The sequence below is a fragment of the Dendropsophus ebraccatus genome, chromosome 9, assembly GCF_027789765.1.
Source record: "Dendropsophus ebraccatus isolate aDenEbr1 chromosome 9, aDenEbr1.pat, whole genome shotgun sequence".
Taxonomy (NCBI): Eukaryota; Metazoa; Chordata; class Amphibia; order Anura; family Hylidae; genus Dendropsophus; species Dendropsophus ebraccatus.
In genome coordinates this window covers 54,326,437-54,346,320 of record NC_091462.1, presented here as the reverse complement: position 1 = coordinate 54,346,320, position 19,884 = coordinate 54,326,437, and the positions used below count along the sequence as shown (strand labels likewise).

Here is a 19,884-nt window from a genome sequence, read left to right as displayed (position 1 = left end):
ACTTACCCCATGGGTCAGGCTGACTAATACAGAGAATAGGGTAGAAACATCCATTACAACCCCTTTATGGGCCAGAACAGAGACAAGCTAACAAAGCATTTTGCTTAGTCTAGTGAACCCAAACTATCTTTTTAAAGTCAGACATACAGTTTCCGCTGATCACATTGCTTTAATTTAATAAGGTATTGTCTTGATGAGTTTTCCCCTTTAATGGTGTACCTTTTCATTTTTGTGACCATTACAGGTGAAGTCTTTATAGGGGGACAAGAACATTTCTACATGGAGACTCAGAGTATTCGAGTGGTCCCTAAAGGAGAAGATGGAGAAATGGATGTGTATTTGGCTACCCAAGATCCAACTCATACACAGGTAAAGTAACATTGAACTGGTGTAGCTGACTTAGCCATGTGCAGATGTGATGTTTATTGTAACCAATTAAATTCTCCCAGAATAAGATCGGCATGTAATTAGTAAATGGACCAATTATGTATATGTCCTTTGATGTTATTGAAAATAACCCAGTACTATCCTACTGACTATAATAAAACGTAAAAGAATAATCCTTATAATGTACTAAAACGTATATGTAAAATCTTTTTATAAATCTTAGGAAAGATCATATGATCTAAAAAGAAAAACACGTACATTGATCTTACAAAAATTAATTGTCAGTGTCATTTGAACAAAACTTGAATCATGGAAGAATAATCAGTAGAAGCAAAAGATTATTTGTAGTATATCTTATCAGAGAAAAGGCTTATTTATTATCTTGTCAGACTACTCCCCCAGTAAATTTTTATTTACTCATTTTATGTAGCTTAAGTCCATTAATTTCATCCTTATTTTTGCAAGACAGAATACCAGCTCACTAAGATATCAGGTTACAGGCTGCCTATACAAGTATATGGAAAGGGGAGTGGTGGTGCCCTTCTCCTGGCTCTGTGGTGTGTGTCTAAACACTCAGACCGTGACTGATCAGAATTTGACATGTCTGTGTGAGAAATCAAATACTGCCGAATAAAAACTTCCTTGGCTTCAGAATATGTATTGCTATATGCCCCACTGTGATGTTACTGCATAATAAGGCAGATTTGATTTAACCAGGATCACAACAACATATTTGTTTTCACCAAAAAACAGCACCTCCCCTGATTGAAATTTAACTCCCTTCACTTCTAACTAACTCCACCCAGGGTTAAACAGCGCTACCACGTCCACGTTCAAATAAGAAAAACACTCCCAAATGGCATCGATACAATATTTAGTAAGAACAGCGCTTTTCAGAACCATTCTGGCTCCTTCTTCAGATTCCTGAAGCCAAAAGAGTTCCGAAATGTGTTGTTCTTATTAAATATTGAGCGTTTTTTTCATCTAAATGTGTGAAATCTGAATTGCATAATTAAATGAAAAACTTTACAGTACTGAACTGAACTGACGTAATTAATATTATCATTTATTTACTCTTAAGGGTCTTGTAAGTGCAGCATTAAATATAGCGTCCAACCGGATTGCATGTCATGTGAAGAGAGTTGGAGGGGCTTTTGGAGGAAAAGCTACAAAAACCGGATATCTTGCAGCAATCACCGCATGTGCTGCCTACAAGCAAGTGATATTTTATGCAACAGTGTTATTCAATACAGACCACTACAGATGTAGGCTGACATTTTTATGATAGATTTTCAGATTTTCAATCTGCTTGTAATGTTTATATAGTGGCCCTTTTCTTTGAGAGGTCTTTAGGAAGACACAACATTTTTTGAGGTCATCTATCGTATATAGGTAGATTAATTTGTGCATAATTATGCACTGTATGCGGAAAATATATGATGTAAATTGTATAATTTTGATTGTATAATTTCCCCTTCTTAGGCACAACTTTTTTCCTATTTTCATAATGTTCAATTGATAAAACAAGACATAAAGGAACATTCCATGCGGATAAACTGCGTTTAGTGCAGGGTCCAAGGGAGTGTTGCATGATACCTGAACTCTCTTTTTAGTGCACCCATATTATGTGATTGCTCCTTAGATTTTTACTAGGCACAACACAGTCAATGTATATTCACTTATAAAAAAAACATTGCATTGAGAATGTCCATCAGCAGTAGCACATTTTCCAGTCATGCAATAAAATCCACTTAACTCACTTAAATTGCCCATTATTTCAATGTTTTTTTTCTTTTTCATGTTTTATGTAATGATGATTTTAGGACTAAGCGGGCGGTCCGCTGTGTTCTGGAACGTGGAGATGACATGTTAATTACTGGAGGACGACATCCATTTCTTGGAAAATATAAAGTAAGTTACAATTGAATGTCAATCAAGTAGCTGGAGGCTAAAATAAGTGAGCCGAGAGGTGTTGCAGACAAGCAGTGGGATGTATAAAGCTGGGCTTTTGCATCCGAGAGGAACACCTCCTGGGCTTATGTAGCTCATTTCCATATTAATAAATAAACAGCTATCTGAGCACTGGAGTGCTCAATCTGAGAAACCAAGGCATGTATGACATCAGACTGAAAAGCTCTATATGTGGTAACCCAGGGGTGCTAGGTAGAGATGAGCGAACCTCGAGCATGCTCGAGTCGATCCAAACCCGAACTTTCGGCATTTGATTAGTAGTGGCTGCTGAACTTAGATAAAGCCCTAAGGCTATGTGGAAATCATGGATATAGTCATTGGCTGTATCCATGTTTTCCAGACAACCTTAGAGCTTTATCCAAGTTCAGCAGCCCCAGCTAATCAAATACCTAACATTCGGGTTCGGATCGACTCGAGCATGCTCGAGGTTCGCTCATCTCTAGTGCTAGGTATTGTTTGCAAGGGCTGGTGTTTCAGTACTGCTGGGGTACTTGTCATGGGGCTTGGAGTGGTATCTGCTTCCCCCTTGGTCCCAACATGCGCCTGCTAAAGGTATAGTTCCTGTGTCCCTGTTAAGTGGTGGTGCAAGGCAAGGAATCCACAGAGTCCAGAGCTCTTAAACAGGATAACTCTTTACTTGTAGTTCTCTTAAAGGTGCAGTACAGTAAATATACAGTCCATTTGTATGCAAGGTGCTTGAGAGTTGGCTTGTCAGAATCCCTAATCATACTTAGATAACTTGGAAGACTTGAATCACTGCTTTAAGCAGGTACACTAACTTTTGATAATAATAATTTAGTAAAGTCTTTTTACGAGGGTGACTTGAGAAGACTTTAGACCTTAGATTTAGCTGGATTACCTTAAGGGGTACCTATCGAAATAGTATTGTTATCTGCTATAAGTGGCTAAAACACTCTTGGAGTTAATGGCGATACACTTGAAGAATAACCTGTACTCATGGCTATGAAGATCCTCCTATTGCTGGTGAAGGGCGCTGAGTGACGCGTCCAGTAGTACAGGCCCCACTTAAGGGGAGTCAGCCACTAGGGTTCCATGTTAGGTTTTGACAAGTTGCAGCAGGGTAAATCTGCTTTATTTGCGCTTACCCAATCCACCAAATAGACTAAAGCTCATGTTGAAGTTGCTGGACTTGCAGAAAAGAAGACAGGATAGCGCCTCAGAGAGGATAGGTTTTGGCTTTTCTTTTCCTTTTTTTAATTTCTTTTCTCCATTTTAGTTGCCATAATGGCATACAGATTACACATAACAAAATGTATCTTCTAGGTGGGGTTCATGAATGATGGCCGTGTAACTGCCTTGGATGTTTCTTATTATAATAATGCTGGATCAACTTCAGATGACTCTGTCCTTGTGAGTTTTTATATTTCTTTTGAACACACCTTGTTGTTAAAAATGCCTGAAAAAAGCATTTTATTTACATAAATCTAGAAATTATATTGAACAAAAAATTATTTTCACAGTACTGAAAGGGTAAATGTACAAAAGACTGATGCAGAGAAATCCACTGCATATCTATGCCATTTTTGGTGCAAATTCTGTTGTGGATTTGATTTAGAAATTTTGCATATTTTCTATAGATTTAGTTCCCCATTGCGACCCCAGCAATATATAAAAATATAAATATCTGGAGAACCCCTTTAACATGCTTCAGATTTCTGCCTGGAAAATTTCCATTGTATATAGATGGGATTTTGTAATCAAATTTACCTTGCTGGTAAAGTAATGTGCTGTGGAGTTGGTATGCGAATATTGGACCATTTACAAGAAAAAGTGAATCCACGTGTATTTTTTCTGTTAAAGATTGATATATTTTCTTAACTTTAGTCTTAAGTCCTTCTAGATGTACTCTATTTACTTTTTAGGTTGTAGAGGTAGGTTTGATGAACATGGACAGTGCCTACAAGATACCCAATTTGCGATGCAAGGGAAGTGCCTGCAAGACTAACCTACCATCAAACACTGCCTTCAGAGGATTTGGGTATCCACAGGCTGCATTTGTAACTGAAACCTGGATGAGTGAGATAGCTGTTAAGAGTGGACTTCCACCAGAGAAGGTGAGTAGATTTTTCAAAAATGTACCATTTTTTATATTTTGTTCTTTACCCTCTTCATTGTTCATTGCTTAGGGGTATGGGCAGTGTTGCAATTTATGGCCATATTAGATGGCTCTTGCTGCACTATAAACAAGTGATGATCACCTGGGTCAGCTATTCGATATTTGTGCATTCAGGGCTAAACAATCACTAAATATATTTATTGATGACCTTGTAGAGGGTCTACAGAGTAGAATCTCTATATTTGCAGGTGATACTAAACTGGGAAAAGTAATCACCACAGAGAAGGATAATATACTATTACAGAGGGATTCGAAGAAGCTAGAAGCTTGGGCAGAAAAAGGGCAAATGAAGTTTAATCTGGCTAAATGCAAGGGTAAATGTAAGGTTATGCACTTGGACCGTAGAAATAATGCAAGTACAGTTATGTGCTTAATAAAAAACATTGGGTAAAACTGCTTCTGAAAAAGACCTGGGGGTATTGGTGGACAGTAAACTTAACTTAAGATACTAAAGATGAGAGCATAGTTTTGCCTCTTTGCAAGTCATTGGTCAGACCACACATGTAATACTGTGTAAAGTTTTGGGCCCCAGTATATAAAAAGAACACAGCTGAACTGAAGTGGGTGCAGAGGAGGGCGACCAAGGTCATTAAATGGGGTGGGCCCCCCCCCCCCCCAAAAGACAAAACATAGACAATCACAGAAAATATACTTACCATCCCACCGGTGGCGATCGCCACTCGAATTTTCCACCGGCCGCACCCCTGCCATCTTTGCCCGCTGTCCCCACTTCTGGGTCCGGGTGCAGTGAATGGGAGAGAAAAGGCTGCTGGTGCGCATGCACATCGGCAGCCTTTTAATTGGCTAGAGCGCATCACATGGCTTCCAGCAAGCTCAGCCAATGAGGGCTGAGCAAGCTGGGAGTCATGTGATGCGCTCCAGCACGCAAGCTTTATTTGCGCTTACCCAATCCACTGAATTGACTAAAGCTCCTGTTGAAGTTGAAGAAAAGAAGACGGGATAGCCCCTCAGAGAGGATAGGTTTCGGCTTTCCTTCCCCTTTTTTAATTTCTTTTCTCCAGCTTATTAACACACATTACAAAGTCATATAACTTAGTAATGTGTGTTAATTAAGCAGAAAAAGAAAAATTCCGCACTACCCCTTTAAAGGAATGGGTGGGTTACAGTACCAAGACAGATTGTGAAGCTTGGGGCTATTTAGTTTAGAAAAAAGATGTCTCAGGGGCGATATGATCACAATGTACAAATATATGAATAGAAATTACAGAGATCTTTGTAGTGATCTTTTTACTCCTAGGCCTGTAACCAAGATAAAGGGGCATCCTCTATGTCTTTTTAAATCAGATATTTTTTATTAAACATTTTATCAGTGTTACAACAAAACCCATTCCCCCCCCCTCCCTCTCCCTCCCACAACTTATACCACCCCCCACAGGACAACATGTCCGTACATCATCTCTTTATGGTGCAACAAGAGAACAACATTAGCACAAAAAAAATATACCTTGTATACATATAACCATATGTTCTAATGCTTATCTGACTCTCATTGAGTAGTTTTCCACAGACAGGGGGTCCCATTCACACAATCCACGCACACCAACACACACTCTAGCACAGTCACAGTATGTATCACCAATTATAAGGTCGCTCTAACAGCCCTACGTCCACGTTCCATATTTTGGTCAGCTAGCAGCAGAAAAGCTTCCATAGGGTTACGTTTTAGAAAGTGGGACGGCAGACCAGGAGTGTCCACCCACGGGCCCCATATGGCCTCATATTTTTTCATGGCTTTTCTTTTTTTATATATCCCTTTCTCCAACGGTTTATTTTATTGGTCAATTCAACCACAGTAGGGGGTTCAGCTTGTAGCCAGTGCTGGGCAATCAATTTGCGGGCCTGATACAATATCCTGCATATTGCCAGCTCAGCTCCAGTAGGTTCAGCTGATTCATTTACCAAACCTAAAACGCACTGCAGAGGCTCAAGGGGTACTGTAATATGGTATACCTTTCTAATTAAGGCAAGGACTTCTCTCCAGTATCTCTCCAATTCCGTACAGCTCCACATAATATGGATTATGTGTGCTCCTTCCATTTGGCATCGGGGGCATCTAGAGTCAGCCCTCAGGCCTACATCATATAAAAATTTTGGAGTGCGATAGACTCTATGAAGAAGAAACAGCTGTGATTTCCTATGTGTTTCAGACAGAGCCAACTTAGGAGTCAGGGCCAGAATTTCAGACCACTGCTCCTCTGTAATAGTGCCCACGTCTGCCTCCCACTTAGCCTTCACCATTAGGGGTTTGGTAGCATGAAATGCAGAAAGTAGACGTTGATAGATAAACAATATAAGACCCCTTGAGTCCTCTGCAGTCAGCACCGAGCGGATAGTAGCACAGGTCGCAATCAGCGGTGGTGTGACAAATTGAGCCTCAAGTGCATGCCGCAACTGCAAATATCTATAAAACATTACTTGCGGTATCTGATATTCTTCCTGCAACATCACAAATGACTTAAGGACACAGTCCTTATATAGCTGTGACACTCTACACACACCTTGGCTTTCCCACTCCCCTCTCCCTTCTAGCAGATACAAATGTTGTAAGTCAGGATTGTTCCACAAAGGCGTATACTCCGTTCAACCCTCATATCCAAGAAGCTGCTTCACCTTCCTCCATACTGTATACAACATTGGAGTGATAATTGGGACATCTGGTGGCCTGGTCTGCGCCGCTATTTCCAAAAGATGAATGGGCAACATTCCCCCAGACACACATTGGAGTAACCTCCCATTCGGTCCCAGTCTGTCCAGCGCATCCCATCCCCTCATCTGCTGAAACTGTGTGGCCAAATAATACAAATATGGGTTTGGTGCTGCCAATCCTCCGTCCTCCTTCCCCCTTTGCAACGTATCCAACCTGATCCTTGCACTCCGACCATCCCAGATTAGCTCTCTAAAGAGTGATTGGATTTTCTTAAAATGAATATACAGGTGCATTATGGAGGATATATATGTGGCATAAGGATCATCTTGGCAAGGTTTGCCCTGCCAACCAAGGAAAGAGTTAGTTTTCTCCATACTTTTACCTTCGCTTGTACCCTGGTCAGTAAAGGAGTCAGATTCAGCGCCAAATACTTAGAAAGATTAGGATGTATTTGAATCCCTAGGTATTTAAATTGGTGCACTACCGGAATACAATGCGTCTGTAGCAAAGGCAGATTAGGAAGAGGGTCCAATGGCAAGAGTACTGATTTATTCCAGTTAATAAGGAGCCCGGAATATCTCCCAAAGCCCCCAAGCATATCCATTATAGCTGGCAGGGATGCCGCCACGTTACCAACAAACAACAGCATGTCGTCTGCATATAGTGCAATACGGTCTTCTAGTGGCCCATGTTAAAATCCCACTATAGCGGGGGAGGCCCTAACCATTACCGCCAATGGCTCAATGGCCAGGGCAAACAGAAAAGGCGACAAAGGACAGCCCTGTCTGGTCCCCTTGGCCAACGGGAAAGCTTCAGAAAGTAGGCCATTGACCCTAAGTCGGGCCGTAGGCATAGTATAAAGAAGGCGAATCCACCCAAGATATTTAGGGCCAAACCCCATTTGTGAAAGCACACACCACAGGTATCTCCACTCGACGCTGTCAAAAGCCTTGGCAGCGTCGAGTGAGAGAATAGCCTTAGCCCCATTCCCCCCCCTCCCCAGGAGCCTGTAGATTAAGATTTAACCTTCTAATGTTATCAGCTGTAGATTTTCCAGGCATAAACCCAGTTTGGTTGGGGTGAATTAGATGAGAGATAACAGTGAGAAGTCTGTTCGCCAGTACCTCAGCTATCAGTTTAATATCAGTACATAACAACGAGATGGGCCTATATGATCCCTTCAGTGTGTTATCCTGCCCTGGTTTGGGAATAAGGACCACTACAGCCTCTGCTATGGACCCCGGTAATCTGCCCTCATCACACGCTCCACCAAATGTAGACAATAGTGTCGGCAGCAGGATCTCACCGTACTGTTTAAAGAACTCAGCCAGTAGCCCATCAACACCAGGAGATTTTTCATTTGGGAAATCTTTTAGCGCCTCCTCCAACTCCTCCACTGCCAGGGGACGATCCAGCTCCTCTCTCTGTGCTTCTGTTAACCTACGAAGTGGAATGGAAGAAACATAGGCAGTTAGCTCATCCTCTCCACAGTCAAGTTTAGACGCATATGTGTCTTTATAGAAAGAGACCATTTCCGCCAAGATGTCCTCATCCACTGTCACCATCTGACCAGTAGCTATTTGTAGCTGTGCTATAAAAGAAGGTCCTCTCTGGGCCGAGGCAACCCTCGCCAACAATCTCCCAGTACTCTCCCCACTCTCAAAATACCTAAGCTGCTGAAAGAACCGCTTATCATCAGCAGTATGCTCCAAATGATCATTATACATATCCTGAGCATCTAACCATTGCTTCTTGGACTCCTCAGACCGACGCTCCACATACCCCCATTCAGTATGTTCTAATCTAGACTGCAGCATATTATAGATTTCTTTTGTTTTGGATTTACATTTACTTATTGCTTTAATCAGCACACCTCGCAAATATGCTTTAAGAGCGCCCCAAACCATTGTTTTTGGCGGCCGTACCAACATTAACCTCCATAAAGAAAGCAATTTCAGCAGGGATGGGAGGGATAGGCTGAATCAGCTGGAGCCAGAATGGGTTGAGACACCAAGGCGCCCGTAAGGAGCCAGGACGATTCCCACAGCACAGGGTGACTTTTACCGGAGAGTGGTCAGAGAGCCGTCTATGCAGATATTCTACCGCCACCACCATAGCACGCATAAGGCTATTGCCTATCGCCAGGTCTATTTGGGACAGAGTACCATGAGAAGCCGAGTAACAAGGGCATCCTCTATGTCTAGAGGAAAGAAGGTTTCACCGCCAGCACAGACGCGGATTCTTTACTGTAAGAGCAGTAAGACTGTGGAATGTTGTCATGGCCGATTCATTAAATACGTTCAAGGAAGGCTTGGATGCTTTTCTTAAAAAATATAATATTACAAGTTATGGGCACTAGATTTCATGTGATAGGACGTTGGTGCAGGGATTATTCTGATTGCCATTGAAGTTAGGAAGGAATTTTCGCCCTGTGGTGGGGCAATTGACATCTGCCTCATAAAGGTTTTTGCCTTTAGCACGGTAGGGTTTCTGTAGGTTGAACTTGATGGACCCTAATCTTTTTTCAACCTTATTAACTATGTAACTATTTTGGTGCATCCATAGTGTTAATCAGCCAGCTATTACACAGAAAGATGTGTGGCTGATAGCAAATATTATTTTTATGTCTAAGGGCCCTTTTACACGGAAAGATTATCTGACAGATTATCTGCCAAAGATTTTAAGCCAAAGCCAGGAATGGACTATAAACAGAGAGCAGGTAATAAAGGAAAGCCTGAGATTTCTCTTCTTTTCAAATCTATTCCTGGTTTTGGCTTCAAATCTGTAGCAGATAATCTTTCTGTGTAAAAGGGCCCTAATATGAGCGATCAGCCAACGAGCTGATTATTGGCTCAAGCCTGATTGGGCAGATAATCAAGCCATGTAATAGGGCCTTTGGGAATGATGGCTATTAGAGATGAGCAAACCTTCAGTATGCTCGATTTGTCTGAACCTGAATGCTCTGCATTTGATTACCAGTGGCTGAAGAAGACGGATGCAGCCCTAAGGCTGCCTGGAAAACATGGATACAGCCATATGCTTTATCCAAGTTTTCCAGAGCTCCCTAGGGCTGCATCCAATTTTTCAGCCACAGGTAATCAAATGCAGAGCGTTTGCTTATCTCTACATGCTTACATGTTCCCCTTTCTTCAGTGTCTATACAGGATGGAACATGCTGCTGGTTTTTATCACAGATTACTCAGGGCCCCAATACAAAGTTACTCTACATAAAGATAACAAATTTTGTATATGTTTTTTTCTTTTACCACTGATAAAATCAATTTTTCTGTTCATTTTAACCTTTTTTGTTTTGGACAAGTATAAATCTTCACTCTCTACTATCGGAACACATCTACAAACTACACACTATTAAGAATGTATCTGTATGTTACAATATAAAGGATACTAGTGTCTTGTCAACTGTGTATTTCAGATCAGAGAGATAAATCTGCACAGGGGAATTGGACAAACCCATTTGAAACAAGAAATTGATGCCAGAACCTTGATTATGTGCTGGAATGAGTGCATTGAAAAGGCTTCTTACCACAACAGAAGACTGGCCATTGAGGAATTTAATAAGCAGAACTACTGGAAGAAAAAGGGGCTGGCCATCATCCCCATGAAATTTCCCATTGGATCCCTTGTGAAATTTTTTGGACAGGTAGAATCTATTAGCCATAGTGCTCTTAGATTGGAACAATAAATTTAGTATCCTTGAAATTCTTAGTTCCACATATGCACATTTATAAACATACATTGAATATTTTTTTTTCTGTATTATACACCTTTATAGGAAGATATTGTAGAAAGCAAAAGCATTAGCAGCTCTGGCCATGCAAGTTGTTATAGGAATGCCAGCAATTCATGGATTTGTATAGATTTTACCATGTTATATCCTTAGCCAGGAAAGTGTTTTTCTAAGATCACTCAGGGGGTTCAAGCATGTAAACCAACGTGTAATTACCTAATAATTACTAAGGGTATGTGGGCAATGTGTTCTGTATGCACAGGGTGTACTCTGGACGCAAGTAAACATAATCAGTCAGGCTGAGCAATAGAGGTAATATGGATATATAAGCAAGTAAAAAATCAGTTCTCAGAAGTAGAAGTCCGTCCCAAAGTATTTTTTAATATGTTATTACTTATGGAAAGTTAGACAAATATCTAATGTACATTAATTATGGGAAATGCACACATAGAGCTATTTCTCTTAATTAAGTAGATTATGGAGTGTTAGAATTCTGTCCAAAACCGTGACGTCACAAATCACTTGTAATTCCTATGGAGTGTCCAGCTAGGGTCGCACTACTCATTGACTATATATATATATATATATAGAACTGCTGACCACTTTAATTGATGTGTATGTAAAAATGTAATGTACAGTACGTTTTTGATTAAATACATTTATGGAATACTTTAGGGAGCAAGTGTAGTGTCCTTGCTCCCCAAAGTATTCTATAAATGTATAAATCCAATACATTTGGAGGGCACCGAGCAGGGAGGGAGAGAGGTGCCTATGCATCTAACTACCTCCTCCCTCCCTCCCTGCTCGGTGCTGGACACATATACACAGTACTACTCCTCCATCATCTGCTCATAGTATGAGCAGATAATGGGAGGAGGAGTACCAGGGCCATCACCAAAGGGTCCACCCTCCCCGCCGCCATGTATGCACTGCACTACTACTCCCATCATCTGCTCGTAGTTTGAGCGGATGATGGGGGAGTAGTACCTGTGCTATCCCCATGACATCTCTGCTGGCAGCCTCGCCACTCCTCACACAAAGGCTTCATCATGCCCCCTCTGTTCGCCCTCCTCCTCCTCCCAGCTTCAAACTTCAAACTATCCCGACTCTGACTCACCGCCCAGCTGCTGCTCTCTGCTCACATGCATGCCGGCCGCGTCAGCCCTCGCCCACCCCGTAGGGAGCACAGCGCTGGTGTCCCCGGCCGGCATGCATGTGAGCAGAGAGCGGCGGCCGGGCGGTGAGTCAGCCGCGGGATAGTTTGAAGTTTGAAGCTGGGAGGAGGAGGGGAAACAGAGGGAGCATGATAAAGTCCTTGTGTGAGGAGCGGTGTGGCAGGTGGCAGAGATGTCATGGGGATAGCGCAGGTACTACTCCCTCATCATCTGCTCATACTATGAGCAGATGATGAGAGTAGTAGTACAGTGCATATATGGCGGTAGCGGGGAGGGGGATGGGCAGACTGTTTGCTGATGGCCCTGGTACTACTTCTCCCATCATCTGCTCAGGACACTTGCTCCCTAAAGTATTCCATAAATGTATTTAATCAAAAACGTACTGTACATTACATTTTTACATACGCATCAATTGAATCCATAGAGGGTCCAGCAGGGGGCGCACTATATATAGAAGTCAATGGTACTCATTGACTTCTATATATAGTGCACCCCCTGCTGTACACTGCATAGGAATTACAAGTGATTCATGATGTCATGGTTTTTGACAGAATTTTAACACTCCATGATCTACTAAATTAAGGGAAATAGCAGTATATGTGCATTTCCCATAATTATTGTACATTAGAAATTTGTCTAACTTTCCCTAAGTAATAACATATTAACCCCTTGCCGCAATATGACGTTTCGGGAACGTCATGCTCTCCCTGCCTCCCCCCTCTGTTCCTAACAGCGATCAGGCAGTGGGAGGAGGCTGTGTATCAACCAAAGTATACCACAAACATAAAGAGGAATATGTCATGAAAAAACTATCTCAGTTAAAACCACCGCAGAGTTATCACTGCATAAAGAGAGACAGGTCAGATTTGAAAAATAGGCCCTGGGCATTAAGGCCAAAACAGGCTGAAGAGGCAAGGGGTTAAAAAATACTTTTGGCCTTAGTTGTCCTTTAAGAATCTGAGCTACTCAAAGATGCGCAAAAGGAATGAAGGCTAGCCTGACAGATCCAATTTTATACAGAACAGCTAGCAAAGAGAGTATGATGGCTGCGCTAAGAAGGTGTCAGAACACACAGGCCATCTCTGCTTATGAAGCAATGTAGCCAAAGACTGGTCACTTTTATACAAAGAAGACGACAGGGCACTACTAATCAAGTTAATTCAAAAAGTGAGGTATAAACTAAAGGGTGCTCAACCCAAGATGACATAGAAGAAACAACTAAATCAAAAAAAGAAGAAAAAGTATGTCATATAAATATGGGTGGCACATCCCAGATAATAAATGACTGTATCTCTCATAAATAAATGCAATAATTCTTTATTAATGTATCAAAAGCTACAAGTGCAAGACAAACATCTAAAAACATTTAAAAACAGAAAAAAATACTTCATGGGAACGGGGCAAAATGGCCTCAGTGCCAAAGCACCCCGACTGGTACAAGTGTAATCCCCCTCCTATGGAAGCAAATAATATACAAATGCAAAGCAATAAGTAAATGGCAGATAAGAAAATGTGACTGTGCGCGGCTGTAGCTCAGTCTATATCTGAGATGGACACAAAGCCCAGGATAACTTAAGGAAATAGAGAAGAATGCACATAACAAAATATAAGAGCAGATATCACCATAGGAGGGAGCCCATGTCGGGGACTGGAAACCCCACGCGTTCCGTCTCTATGCCGAAACTTTCTCAAGGGTACTGTTACAAGATAGTGTGGAATATATATAGCATTTGTAATTAGCTCAAACTGGCTTCCATACCTAAATCCAGCAATCAGTACTCTTCCCCACATGGATCCCGAACTGCACCTCTGGTATCGGCGTTCCAAACAATCAACTGCGCATGTGCGCCATGTAGTCTCCGCCTCTAACATGACGTGCCAAGTCATGTGACGCGGCCCCATTCAAATATGGCCGCGATGTCTCCACTGCCCCAATTGCGCATGTCCATACCCAACATAATGCGTACGGGTCACGTGATGTCTCTAACTACAATCAGTTAAGTTTAACCCCGTCGGCACCACCAAATAGAGAATGATTACCAAGTTCCATTGTACACAGACCAAATAGCCATACCTGTAAGTTGGCTGTGTGGATATACACAATATATAGGTTCGCACATCTCTTATACAAAATATAATCACCACATGGTATACATATATTCTTATGCACTAACCCATAATCATACAGGTACAAACGAACCAGAGTATTCTTTTGATGAAGGAAGTTATTATATTTATTATTTAAATATTTTTATTTTTTGTGTTGTTATTTATTATTATTTCAGTCATGACTCTGATTTATATTTTTGTTATTATTATTATTATAGATGATTCAAAGCATATCTGCATGTGCCCCTCTTTCTGAGGGCCCCATTGACCATAAATAACTACATGACCCATAGTAGACATATAAGTATGTACATAAACATCAGCATTCATTATAGATGCGTACTGTGAGTGCCTATAGATTTTAAAAAGTGCCCGTTTGAATATCTTATTTCTTATATAAAAAATTTTTTTTGATTAAACCTATATATGGAATTTGTCATATGACCCAACACTTACTATTAACACCACTATATACTAATATGTCTACATCAACCAAAGAAGATCTATAGCCACTTAGCGCTTGCTATAATACGCATTCACAAAACAGTTTTCATAAACTATATCCAAACATACACTACTTATAAAAATCAAACACCAAATCAGTGAATAGTACCCCCATACAGAAATTGTTATTTCGCACGCAGTGGAGACATCGCGGCCATATTTGAATGGGGCCGCGTCACATGACTTGGCACGTCATGTTAGAGGTGGAGACTACATGGCGCACATGCGCAGTTGATTGTTTGGGATGCCGATACCAGAGGTGCAGTTCGGGATTCATGTGGGGAAGAGTATTGATTGCTGGATTTAGGTATGGAAGCCAGTTTGTGCTAATTGCAAGTGCTATATATATTCCACACTATCTTGTAACAGTACCCTTGAGAAAGTCTCGGCATAGAGAGGGAACGCGTGGGGTTTCCAGTCCCCAACATGGGCTCCCTCCTATGGTGATATCTGCTCTTATATTTTATTATGTGCATTCTTCTCTATTTCCTTAAGTTATCCTGGGCTTTGTGTCCATCTCCGATATAGACTGAGCTACAGCCGTGCACAGTCACATTTTCTTATCTGCCATTTACTTATTGCTTTGCATTTGTATATTATTTGCTTCCATAGGAGGGGGATTACACTTGTACCAGTCGGCGTGCTTTGGCACTGAGGCCATTTTGCCCCGTTCCCATGAAGTATTTTTTTCTGTTTTTAAATGTTTTTAGATGTTTGTCTTGCACTTGTAGCTTTTGATACATTAATAAAGAATTATTGCATTTATTTATGAGAGATACAGTAATTTATTATCTGGGATGTGCCACCCATATTTATATGACATACTTTTTCTTCTTTTTTTGAAAAACTGGTCACTGCGCCGATGACAACTTCTGCCCAACACCAATAGCCCTAACTTTAGGCATGTGAGCATCAGAACTATACCATGGAGTAATGGATGAAGGTGGCCTGGCCTAAAGAATCACCTTTTCTCTTACATCATGTGGACCAAGGTTACCCCTTTATGGTAGTGATATTCCCTAATATGATTTATGAATCAATATGTTTTATAAGAAAATAATTAAGATTTATCATACAAGTATAGCAATGAAAAGGAAGGTTTTGAGGACCTTTGTACCATCCAATCATGACAATGTTCATACTGATTATTTCATGTAGTTACTGTTCTTGTTTGTAGGCAGCAGCTCTTGTCCATGTCTACTTGGATGGATCGGTCTTGGTCAGTCATGGTGGTGTAGAAATGGGACAAGGTGTTCACACAAAGATTACACAGGTATTTCTCTAAATGATGTTTCACAGGTTTAATATATTTGACAGGCATTTGGAGGAGCATTTCAGGCAGCTTTTTTTCCATTTACATGGAATTATATCGTAACATCCTAATTGAAACTCCTACAAAAGAACATTTTAGATATTGTAGTTCTGCTTTTAAAACAAGTTGTAACCTAAGTGGAGTTATCTTGTAACATTCAATACACACGTATAGTGAGCTACAAATATACACATTGGGGGACATTTATAAAATTCCGGCGTTTTTTACGCTGGTCTTACAAAAGTCCCCGCAGCTCCGCAGCTCAGAGGATTTATGTAGAGGCGCATTGCCTCTACATAAAGCCTGTGCGCATGGAGCCTGTCTGTGTGAATATTATGAAACCTACGCCAGCCAAGAGGTGGCGTAGGTTTCCGTATTATTTTTCCACCGGAAAAATGATAAATGTGGCACACACAGAGGCCGTGCCCCCTCTGTGTGCTGCCACACACCTCTTAACGGCCCCTCTCCGCCCCACTGGCGAAGGTGGCGCACATGGGCACAAAGGCATTTTCGCCTATTAATAAGTGTTCCCCATTGTGTTACTTACTGTTCATTGTATTTTTTTTTCTTTCCATAGATCGCAAGTCGCGAACTTCAGATCCCAATATCACAGGTGCACGTGGTTGAAACCAACACAGCTTCTGTTCCCAACACAGTGGTGTCTGGGGGATCTATAGGGACGGATGTCAATGGCATGGCAGTGCAGGTGATGTAAAATATAGCAGTGGTTTATTTATTATACAGATCTTGCTTATAGCTTCTGAATCATACTTTTATAGATGTTACAAAATTGTATTTTGCTTGTATTATAATCTTGTGGTCATATGAAGTAATAATTTGTATCATTATAGTGTGTCTTTGTTTTCACAGAGTGCATGCCAAAAAATCATGCAACGCCTGGAACCCATTAAAGCGGCAAACCCTAAAGGTTCATGGAAGGACTGGGTGAGCTCTTATTCCTGGCTGTAAGACTGTCTAAAATACCCTAAGTTGCTATATTAACTAATTGGTGCAAAAGATACCTCCTGCAGAAGACCCTGCTGGCCAGTGGATAGAAAAAAAACAAAGAGTACTCTATGGCTTTGTTCATACAATGTCTTTTTCTGGCCGCATTTCAACCCTATTTTGGACAATTAGGGTATGTTCACACTGATTAAGTCAGGCGGAATTCCGCAGTGGAATCCCGCCTGCCTCATTGTGCTATAGCCTATCTATGGGAGAGCTTGCGTGCCTCTGCTGCCACCGCTCTCCGCTCGATGAATTGACATGAATTACACCTGATTTATTCACTGTGAACATACCCTTATGCACAGTCTGTATACCGCCACTGCAGTTATATATTCATACCAGGGTAAATCATATAATCACAGAATAGTATCCCCTAAAATATTTAGCAGATTTTAGGGGATACCATTCTGTAATTATACAGCTTTTTAGACAGGCATAATTTTGAAGCACAAATATGGTTCTATAATTCAAATTACGGCCATAATTTGCATAACACAGACAATTTTTCGGCTCAAAAGGACAGATGAAATTCGGCAAAAAAAAGATGTTACGTGAACAAAGCCTATAGCTGATATTTCTCAGGTGGCCTTTAAAAAGTATCAATAAATGACACAAATGACACGTTACCTATTATTGATTTTTCTTGCTGTAAACTTTATTTAAAGCGACCCTGTACCCACAATCTGCCCTCTCCAAACCGCTTGTACCATCAGATAGCTGCTTTTAATCCAAGATCTGTCCTGGGGTCCGTTCAGCAGGTGATGCAGTTATTGTCCTAAAAACAACTTTTAAACTTGCAGCCCTGTGTCAAATTTGTGTGGACTAGAGTGTCTGTACCCAAGCCTTGCACCGCTTCTCTGTCCCTCCTCCTCGCCCTCCTCATCATTAGGAATGCTCCAGGTAGGTTTTTTACTATTCATCACCTGTGTGAGCACGGCACATGGGCTGCATCGTTAAGGCACCTGTGCAGTGTTCAGACAAGTGAGGAATAAAAGAAATTTTGCCAGGGCCAATTTGACACAGGGCTGCAAGTTTAAAAGTTGTTTTTTTAGGACAATAACTGCATATCCTGCCAAAGGTCCTGCCAAATATCCTTGGATTAAAAACAACTATCTGACGGTACAAGCAGTTTGGGGGGGCAGTCAGATTGTGGGTACAGAGTCGCTTTAAAGAGAGATTATAGTTTTTAAATATTGATAGTGTATTGCTAAGTAATGCCATCAATGTTTTACCAGTCTTGCTAGGGTACATTAACCTGTACAGAGTTTGATGCTACATGTTTTTAACTGCGTGTTTTTGGTTTTGCTCCTTTGGTTTTTTGCTTCAAAAAAGACAACACACAGCATCAATCACAGCATTAATATGAAATATCCACTAGGGTGTGCCAGGAGACTGCAAATCTGCTATATACACACAAGTGTGCCCTCTTTATGATGAAAATCAGAGGTGTAGCCAAAGCACCTGAGCACAAATTCTTTGCCACAACATACTTAGTGCTACTCTTTAGTCCCCCTTTATCATCAAAATTGTAGAAATGTCTAATGGATATACCAGTTTACACACACTATTGAAATTTACATTGGAGTAGAAAGTAAGGTTCCACATACACATGTTTTAGTCATTAGGGGAAATACATATGTAGTATTTGACTTACCTCAGGTGCTTTCTTGCAAACTTACCTTACTGGATTTCTATCTCTTGCCACATTATGTGAGATTGACCTTAAACGGAATCTGTCACTAGGTTTGGCCTCTTTAAAAGAGAAATGCAAAACAAGAGTCCGTGGAGCCTCAGTTACGAGTCTCAAAACACGGGATAGCCAGATATCTCTAGCCTGTTGCCAACGGGGTGCCTCCATGATGGGGAGAGCACCACACCACCCTGACAAATAACCCCTTAAGTCCCACTCGGTTGCGAGTATTGGAACATAGACAGGGAAACAACAGGGTGGCCCCTTTTGTCAATGTCTAACTCAAGGTGCGAGTATTGCGATCATGACAAGGGCTTGCAAAGGCAGGCTTCCACCCACAGACAGCCGTTTCGGGGTTTTTGCCCCTCGTCAGTGTGGGGTAGGATTCTGGCTAGTTGGGGCAATGAAAAATCAACCAACAAAACACAGTAATCACTGAACTCAAGGAGAGCAGCGAAAAAAATTCCAATGAAGTACTCAATCAAGAGTCTCCACTGATGCCCCCAAAAATTTAAATATGCAAAACAAGAGTCCGTGGAGCCTCAGTTACGAGTCTCAAAACACGGGATAGCCAGATATCTCTAGCCTGTTGCCAACGGGGTGCCTCCATGATGGGGAGAGCACCACACCACCCTGACAAATAACCCCTTAAGTCCCACTCGGTTGCGAGTATTGGAACATAGACAGGGAAACAACAGGGTGGCCCCTTTTGTCAATGTCTAACTCAAGGTGCGAGTATTGCGATCATGACAAGGGCTTGCAAAGGCAGGCTTCCACCCACAGACAGCCGTTTCGGGGTTTTTGCCCCTCGTCAGTGTGGGGTAGGATTCTGGCTAGTTGGGGCAATGAAAAATCAACCAACAAAACACAGTAATCACTGAACTCAAGGAGAGCAGCGAAAAAAAATTCCAATGAAGTACTCAATCAAGAGTCTCCACTGATGCCCCCAAAAATTTAAATATGCAAAACAAGAGTCCGTGGAGCCTCAGTTGCGAGTCTCAAAACACGGGATAGCCAGATATCTCTAGCCTGTTGCCAACGGGGTGCCTCCATGATGGGGAGAGCACCACACCACCCTGACAAATAACCCCTTAAGTCCCACTCGGTTGCGAGTATTGGAACATAGACAGGGAAACAACAGGGTGGCCCCTTTTGTCAATGTCTAACTCAAGGTG

General features: G+C 41.5%; 1 protein-coding gene across 3 annotated transcripts in view; it reads left to right on the top strand.

Annotated features, from left to right (window-relative positions):
- The window catches only part of LOC138801004 (aldehyde oxidase-like), an 80,318-nt gene that overhangs the window by 49,117 nt on the left and 11,317 nt on the right, over window positions 1-19,884 (top strand). For all 3 annotated transcript variants that reach the window (XR_011364551.1, XM_069983355.1, XM_069983354.1), the window contains exons 21-29: window positions 245-369; window positions 1,469-1,602; window positions 2,211-2,298; window positions 3,643-3,729; window positions 4,242-4,433; window positions 10,597-10,824; window positions 15,877-15,972; window positions 16,589-16,717; window positions 16,882-16,956. Coding sequence is in view for 2 of the 3 variants with exons in the window: in XM_069983355.1 (XP_069839456.1) it covers window positions 245-369; window positions 1,469-1,602; window positions 2,211-2,298; window positions 3,643-3,729; window positions 4,242-4,433; window positions 10,597-10,824; window positions 15,877-15,972; window positions 16,589-16,717; window positions 16,882-16,956 (1,154 nt within the window). In the remaining variant the exon portion in view is untranslated. The remainder of the gene's footprint in view (window positions 1-244; window positions 370-1,468; window positions 1,603-2,210; window positions 2,299-3,642; window positions 3,730-4,241; window positions 4,434-10,596; window positions 10,825-15,876; window positions 15,973-16,588; window positions 16,718-16,881; window positions 16,957-19,884) is intronic.